Source organism: Lacerta agilis, chromosome 2, assembly GCF_009819535.1.
Source record: "Lacerta agilis isolate rLacAgi1 chromosome 2, rLacAgi1.pri, whole genome shotgun sequence".
Lineage (NCBI taxonomy): Eukaryota > Metazoa > Chordata > Lepidosauria > Squamata > Lacertidae > Lacerta > Lacerta agilis.
The window spans coordinates 104,261,078-104,269,840 of NC_046313.1; the positions used below are offsets into that span (position 1 = coordinate 104,261,078).

The 8,763-nt window shown below is 43.0% G+C and overlaps 1 protein-coding gene across 1 annotated transcript; it reads right to left on the reverse strand.

Moving 5' to 3' along the window:
• Positions 1-1,482: 1,482 nt before the first annotated feature.
• LOC117042961 (hyaluronidase-like) lies at positions 1,483-4,496 on the reverse strand. The gene is given in 4 exon segments (XM_033142585.1): positions 1,483-1,570; positions 3,647-4,209; positions 4,212-4,415; positions 4,418-4,496. Coding segments are annotated over 4 exon segments (930 nt in total). The 3' UTR covers positions 1,483-1,486.
• Between the last annotated feature and the right edge of the window lie 4,267 nt (positions 4,497-8,763).

The following is an 8,763-nucleotide window of genomic DNA, read 5'->3' on the forward strand; positions in this document are numbered from 1 at the left end:
CCACGATACAGGTTTGCCTAGTAGAGTGCCCACTCAGTTGAGCACCAAGATTGTCCCATTCAGATGGTATACTAAGGGCTTCTCTGCATTTACATTTTGCCCTGCTGAGCTCTTTCCGGGCTTTAAAGCTCTGTGGCTGATCGCTCACCCCTTTCTTCTTCTTTCTTCTTCTTTCCTTCTTTCTTCTTCTTTCTTTCTTCTTTCTTTCTTCCCTCCCCAGAGCTTTCGCCACCAAAAATCAGCTCTTTAAAGAATCCTTTCTCCTTTACTTTTTTTTGTTCCTTTTGTATGATTTTAATTTTTAATAATAATAATAATCTTTATTGAAAATTATTTCAAAATAAACAACAAAGAAAATAATAATATAAATTGTTACAAATGAACTTAAAGAGTCTTGCACTCAGACATCTACTAAGTGCTACATAATACAATACTTAAAATTTACTTGTTTTGCTCCTCCCCTCTCCCCCTCCCAACTTCCCTCACCATATGCAATCATATTATTATTCTCACATAAAAATCTACTGTGTTATGTATTTAATTCTTACTGTACATTCTCCTTACTTATCGCTACTCTTTTACCTTGCAATTCGAATTTCCTTGTGTTTTACTATTAACTATTCTTCTTACCCATATTTTCCCATATATAATTCTACACATTCCCATTCTTTATTTACTTCCTTAATGGGATTTCCTCTTACCAATGCTGTGAATTTAAATTCTTGAGAGCCCTCTGTTTATCTTATTCATATGTAAGTTTTATTTTTTGAAGGCCAGAGCTTTTTTTTTTCAGAGGGCGCTCAAGGCTACGCAGCACCAGAACCTCTTTTTTGTTATTAAAAAGTGTGGCACTTAGTTCATGGTGGTTACTGGCACCCCATTATTATTATTATATTTAAAAAAAGCACTGCTGAATACTTATATTTGGGGTAAAAAGATACATACAGAGAGGTGTTGCACAGAAGAGGAAGGCAGGCAAGAAAGGTCTTTCTCAAGGTGCGAGGTGAGGAAGGGGGAAGCTCCCAGGTGAGAGCTGGGAGGATTTACTTCAGTCATGCTGGACACATGACCCAGAAAAACTGTCTGTGGACAAATGTCGGCTCCTTGGCCAGTAAAGTGAGATGAGCGCTACAACCCCAGAGTTGTTCGTAACTTGACTTAACTGTCAGGGGTCCTTACCTTTACCTTTTTTTAATGTGGACTGAAGATAAAGATATTATTGTGATAGATTTTGTGTTGTTGTTGTTTGCTACTGCTGCCGCCGTTCTGTTCTGTTCTATTTTCATCATCATCATTATTATTATTATTATTATTATATTATTATTATTATTATTTCTCTTTAGACCAGTTTGGTTTTTTTACTGTATTATATGTTAAAACAAAATTAATATGGGGGGTGGGGGTGGGGAGAGAAGAAGATGAGAGGTTACCCAAGAATTCTTGCAAAATCAAATACATTTTCTTAACCCAAATTCACTTACTTTACTTAGGGCATACGATGGTTTCCCCACAGGACGACTCCAGCGGCCCCCAATGCTGCACTCTCACCAATAGTATTCACCAAGTCTTCCTGAAAAGTAAAGCAGGAACATGCGTAATAACCAAGAGGAAAAGGTAAGGCATTGCTGTGATGTGATGTCCCCATATGAACCAACCTGCGATCATAACCTGAAGCTCTTCTTCATGTGTCTCCTCCACGACAGGTCCAGAGAGCAACAACACAAGAACGGGACTTTTTTGTGGTGGCTCTCTGCTTGTGGAGGGCTCTCCCCAGGGATGCTCGCCTGGCGCCTTCGTTAAATAGTTTTAAGGCACCAAGCAGTAACCTTCTTCTCCCAGGGTTTTGGCTAATTAAACGATCTATGGTCTTTTAAACTGTGTTGGGGGGTGTATGTTTTTGTTTATTACTATGGTGTGTATTTTTGTGTTTTTATATTGTGATCCTTGGATGAAGGGTGGTATAAAAATAATAATCATCATCATCATCATCACACTTGTTTTGCTTTTCTTTCTTTTCTTTGTTTTGGTTCACCATTGCAGAAGAAACCACTAAAGAAACAGGTTTTTCGAACACTACAACCCCCCCCCCTTTGCAACACCTGTTTGCCAGAGATTTTCACTGGTATGAATGTGCACACCAGAGGGAATAATGCTGTTTTCTAAAACACTGTCAACTCTCTTTTAAAGACCAAGGCTAGTGTCTGTCTCCTGTGAAAACATGCAGCAATTTTCAAGAGTGTGGGATCAATCCAAATGACCAGGATAGGGCGAACCCTTTTCAGCACCCATAAAGCTCAAAAACTCTGTATTCCAAAAACTACATCCCTGCAACCTGTGTAACTCGACTCTGAAACTGCCTGGATGGCTCGAATGGTTACGGCGTGGTGCTGACCATGCCAAGGTTGCAGGTTTGATCCCGGCAACTGCATATTTCTGCACTGCAGGGGGTTGGGCTGCTGAGGATCGCCTGACCCTCAGGGTCCCTTCCAACTCTACGATTCTACTGTGAGCTCCCATGCCACCACCAGCCCTGTGCTTTTCTACAGCTCTATGAACCTGTTGGGAAAAGTCGCCATGTCAACAGTATGTGGGTGATGTCCAGCTCTTATTCAGGAGAGGCTGTGCAGTTGCTGGATCTGAGTCTGGGTGCAGCAATGAGCTGGGTGAGGGCCAATGAGTTGAGGCTAAACTCTGTTGAGATGAAAGTGCTGGTTGCGGGCAGTACTTGGCTCCTTGCTGGATGAGGCTACAGTTTTCCAGAAGGATCAGGTGCACAGATCGGGCGGTATCCAAGGACCCAACACTGCAAGCCTGTCTGGATACATCGAAAGGAGTTCATGCGCTTGAAGGTGGTGTGAAATGAGGCTGCCAGGCTTCTGGGTGGCAGTGCAATTTGGGAACGTACCTCGCCAATCCTTAAAGAACAGCACCGAGATGCCTGTGGGCAAGCAGGCCCAGTTCAGGGTTTGGACTTTGGTCTATAAAGTAGGTCCTGGGCCCCAAATACTTGAATGCTTGCGTCTGGCAATATGTGCTACTATCTGCAGCAGAGGCCCTGTTGTGGTCCTGTGACTGCGGCACAATATGCAGCCACCTCGCACAGCTCATTGAAGAAGAAGAAGAAGAAGAAGAAGAAGAGAAGAAGAAGAGAAGAAGAAGAAGAAGAAGAAGAAGAAGAGTTTGGATTTGATATCCCGCTTTATCACTACCCGAAGGAGTCTCAAAGCGGCTAACATTCTCCTTCCCCTTCCTCCCCCACAAACACTCTGTGAGGTAAGTGGGGCTGAGAGACTTCAGAGAAGTGTGACTAGCCCAAGGTCACCCAGCAGCTGCCTATGGAGGAGCGGAGACGCGAACCCGGTTCCCCAGATAACGAGTCTACCGCTCTTAACCACTGCACCACACTGATGTGTCTCTGATGTGACTAATGCACTTTTGAAGCCCAAAGCACACTAGTTAACTCTCCAGAACAGGGAGTTCTGGTTCCAGAGCATTGCCTACTTAGCGACAGAAGTTGTCCTAGGATCTTCCATGAATTCTTTCTAACATTGCAGCTTTCACGTGTATACAACAGGTACCTGCTCAACAGTAATGTTAAGCTGGTTCTGGGAGGTTTATAGATTCTAGTCTATACATTTCCCCTTACCTCTGTCAAAGAATTGAACGTTCTTGCATAAAATGGCCTAGAATACACATAAACAGGCAAGGCATAGTCCTTTCTAGCCATGGTAGCAACGCGCATTGCCTCCATAACCCGATAGCGCACAAATCTCTGAGCGTTCCGATTTGACTGCAGCTTGTGATGCAGGTAAACGGAAGGATAAAGAGCAGTGCTTTCTTTCCATAGCCAAAGCAGGCGATCGTTCAATTTCAAGTCAATCTTTTCACATTTTCCTGTGTATTTATCTGGATGAGCCATGAAATTATAATTATGGCATTCTGGGTATAGATAGTAACCCCAGAGTCCCTTTGGTCTCATTCTTCTAGTTTGGATAAGGGTGGTCTTCATAAACGTCTCCCCTGCCTTTTCAAATGCTTCCTTAGCGGCTCTCCTGATTCTGTAACTGGACCATTGAGGATTCTCCTTTCTAATAGGTTCGAGAGACCAAATTTTGTACATATTTCTAGTGCCCCCGTTCCTAATCCACTGAGGCTTCCAGTCTTCCCAGTCAATGACTCCAAGTCCCTGGAATTGGTTCGTAGGTATGGCCTTTTGAGATCAGACTTGACTTTGGCGATGTGCTTGAAAAGGTTTCCGTGCTGTGGTATTCCTCCGTTGATGGGCTTAGCGGCGTTCTTTAAATAGGGGTAGTAGCCCAAGCGATTGTGATAAAATATTGTCACAGTGGAGCCACTCAAGTCGTCATAGGGATTTGCAAGAATTTTAAAAGTCCTGAGCTCTAAATCCACCTTGGTCGCAGCTGGCACAGCCTGGTCGGTGCATTCCATAGCACTACGAAAGGTTTGCGTTGGAACAATGGAGCCCTTTCCTGCATAGTTACTTTACCATCCACCACCACCACTAACATCCAGACTCCTAGACATGTAATCCACAGATTGCGCAGAGTATGCCATTTTTCTGATGCTGCTGGGGCAACTTCATCAAAGGGTGGGGGGAGGGAGAAAAGAAAGAAAAAAGAAAACATTAATGAACAGTGAACAAGACCTTTTTTAAAAAAAAATATTTTTATTTGATTTTACAAATGAAAAAATAATTACAATGCCAAATACATATCCATAAATGAGATTTCTCTGAATATCGTGACTCCCCCCCCCATCCCTTCCCTGGGTCCTATTGTCAACATTTCCAACTGCATATTATTTCATAGTCTATGTTTTATATCTATCCATATTATCCATGGTATTTGTTACATTACAAGTGAGATTTAAATACTGCTGTTTTCATCTGCTTACAGCGGTCTCCTAAATCAATTATAAACTTCTCCCATCCTTCCTTGAATTTCTTGTCTTCTTGGTCTCTGAGTTTCCCGGTCAGTTTTGCCATTTCAGCATAGTCTAACAGCTTAGTTTGCCATTCCACTCTGGTAGGGAACTCTTTCTTCTTTCTATCATGAAGACAAGACCTAACATAACTTTTTCTAACTGGTGAATCAGTTAAGAATCACAGCCCTAGAGCAATTTAGCCCAGTAAGGTTGCGCAGAGGCCCGATTGGCAAGTCAGCCTTTCCCAAAAATCAACCCCAGGTTGCAGAATCTAATGTAGCAAAACAGGCACCAAGCTCTCCAATGTGCAACCAGGGCGGATCTACAATCATGTTTTTTAACATTAAGGAAAGGTTAAGGAATGCTTTTGATAAGCTAGATGGACACATGATGTCCTGCTATTTGCGTTCATAATGTGTTATTACCTTGTCTTTTTAATCACTTAATTTTTAATCGTTTTATGCTGCTATAAGTGAAACACTGCTCATATGTCCCTGTGTGGTGTTTTACCCTATTTTTGCTGCATTCATGCCAACTCCTCGAAAGATTCCATCAACTGTGTCTCCAAAATTTTTTACACATCACTTGGGAACAGGCAAACTAATATCAGTGTACTGGAAGAAGCAAAGATCAACAGTGTTGGAGCAATGATTCTTCAACATCAACTTCGTTGGACTGGTCATGTTGCGGATGCCTGATGATCGTCTTCCAAAGCAACTACTCTATTCTGAACTTAAAAATGGAAGGCGTAATGCTGGTGGTCAACAAAAGAGGTTTAAAGTCTTTCTCAAGGCAAATCTAAAGAAATGTAGTATAAACACTGACAACTGGGAAACACTGGCCTGCAAGCACTCCAGTTGGAGAACAGCCTTACCAAAGGTGTCATGGGCTTTGAAGACACTCGAACTCAGGATGCAAGGGAGAAATGTGCTAAGAGGAAGGGATGCTTGGCAAATCCACACTGTAATCAACTCCTGCCCAGGAACCAATGTCCGCACTGAGGAAAGACATATGGATCCAGAATTGGCCTCCACAGTCACTTATGGACTCATTGTTAAAACTGTTTATGGAAGACAATCTTACTCGGCTATGAGTGATCGCCAAAGAAGAAGAAGAAGAAGAAGAAGAAAGAAGAAGAAGAAGAAGAAGAAGAAGACTTACATTTGACCAAAAAAAGAGAAAGGATTTAAAATAGTTATAATTGACAAGTATGGCCTGTGATGTTTTGGAACGACGTATCCAATATTGTTCTAATGGGGGTAATGTTAAACAGGTCAATGTAGATCCAGCCCTACTCCCCCCTTCAAAGCCAACTTGGTCTTTGTAGAGAGGAAGCTTCCAGAAGGGAAAAGTTACATGAAAATTTTAAAGCCCAGTTACTTCCCTTTAGCAATCTAACAGCTGGTACCCCACCTGTGTTGCTCATAGTTTTGCACTTAGCATAGCATAGCATAGCATAGCATAGCATAGCATAGCATAGCATAGCATAGCATAGCAACAAAGGGACAGGCGGGAGTTTGTAAGCCTAAGGTCATCCCTGTTGCAGAAAGGGAAACTACTAGTCTCTTTGCTACCACCAATTCACAGTCTACTTTGGCATAAAATGGGGAGGCGAAATGAGAAATGCTTGGTGTTGGTTAGAAGACAGCAGACTCGTAATCTGGGGAACCGGGTTCGAGTCTCCACTCCTCCACATGCAGCTGCTGGGTGACCTTGGGCTAGTCACACTTCTCTGAAGTCTCTCAGCCCCACTCACCTCACAGAGTGTTTGTTGTGGGGGGGGAAGGGAAAGGAGAATGTTAGCCGCTTTGAGACTCCTTCGGGTAGTAAAAAGCGGGATATCAAATCCAAACTCTTCTTCTTCTTCTTCTTCTTCTTCTTCTTCTTCTTCTTCTTCTTCTTCTTCTTCTTCTTCAGAGGAAGTCCATAATGGGTTGTGTTATGGTTCCATGGCAAACCATCAGCACTAGTTTAAAGGTGTGTTTTGTTTGTTTGCAAATTAGTTTTCTGCAAATTTATTTTCCAAAAGATTGAACCATATCTATGGAGATTCAAATAAAGTATGCTGGATATTTAAGGTGAGTTATGTGGATATGCTGGCTGCAGACACCATTTTAATGTTGAAATAAGCCCCCCTTCCCCACGATAGTATTTACCAACACAGTAGCACCCATAATCCTCTTCTGTTTGTTTTAGGCTTCCAGAGTTAGCTCTCAGAGGTTGTCCCTGCTCAAACTACCCATCAAACTACCCATCAAAGCTCAAAAAGCAGTCTGGGGATTTCTCTGATTTTGGGAAGAAAGGTGGTAGGCGGGACTTACCTCCACACCTGAGGCAGAGCAAGACTGTGAGCAGACATTTCTGAGCCAATCCCGGCCCCCAATTGTCAAAGGAGAAGCCCTGCTGCATCAGAAAGTCTCTTTGTACTGAGAGGAGGCTGGTTTTGAAGAATGTCAGCTGAGAGAAAGCAGACTTGCAAGGCAGACTCAGATTCCTGGCAACCATAGTCATGTAACCTCTAGAAAGCAACACATTGCTCAGTTTGAGGAACCAGGAGCAAGTGGTTCATTATATGAGGCAGGGAGGAGCCTTCTTGGCTTTTCAGATCACCTGGCCCTGGTGGGTTTGAAAGGTCCTGTAAGCCTCTGGCAATATGCTGGGTGGCCCTAAAGAGCCGCAGAGTGTGGGCAGTGGTTCCATTGGGATATTTGGGCCATGATGTACTGATGGCTCAGATAAATTCAAGTGGGTTGATGGATCAGCTGAAGCCTGTACAGAATGCACTAGATAAGAACATAAGAAGAGCTTGCTGGATCAGGCCAGTGAACTTCTAGTCTAGCATCTTGTTCTCACAGGATAGCTCAGTTGGTTAGAGCAGTGTTTTTCAACCACTGTTCCGCGGCACACTAGTGTGCCGCGAGATGTTGCCTGGTGTGCCGTGGGAAAAATTGATAAATTACTTTATATATAGTCAATATAGGCACAGAGTTAAAATTTTTAACATTTTCTAATGGTGGTGTGCCTCGTGATTTTTTTCATGAAACAAGTGTGCCTTTGCCCAAAAAAGGTTGAAAAACACTGGGTTAGAGCAGGGTGCTGATAACACCAAGGTCTCAGGTTCGATCCCCTGAAGCTTTTAATGTTTAACAGACTATTGTATTTTAATATTTGTTGGAAGCTGCCCAGAGTGGCTGGGGAAACCCAGCCAGATGGGCAGGGTACAAATAATAAATTATTATTATTATTATATTATTATTATTATTATTATTATTATTACTACTACTACTACTACTACTAGGGGCAACTGCATTGCAGGGGGTTGGACTAGCTAATCCTCAGAGTCCCTTCCAACTCTACAATTCAATGATTCATCCAGAAGCTTAAAGGAAGCAAAAAAAAGCAGGACGTGAGCACAACAGGACTCTCTTCACATGTGATTCCCAGCAATTAGCATTCAGGGGCATACTCATGATCTCTGAGACCGTGCTGAAGAGGGCTGCACTGAGAAGGAATGGTAGGAGCCTCCCCCTCCCCCTGCCCCTGTTCAGAATCAGGAATCATCCCAGGAGCAGTGGGGCAGTATAGATTTGGAACAGTGGTTCACAGAGGGACATAGATCTGAAGACAAAAGTTGGGAAGAACTGGGTGGTGAACAGCTAGGAGAAGAAGAACTGGGAGAGTTAACTCATTGCGTGACCAGGCGGCGACCGCCCCACCCCCCAGGGACCACCAGAAAGGAATAATGACTCTGACAACGTGTCATGGAATTAAAATTTGGCCACAACTTTATTAAACTTTCAAATGTAGGAAGACCTTGGC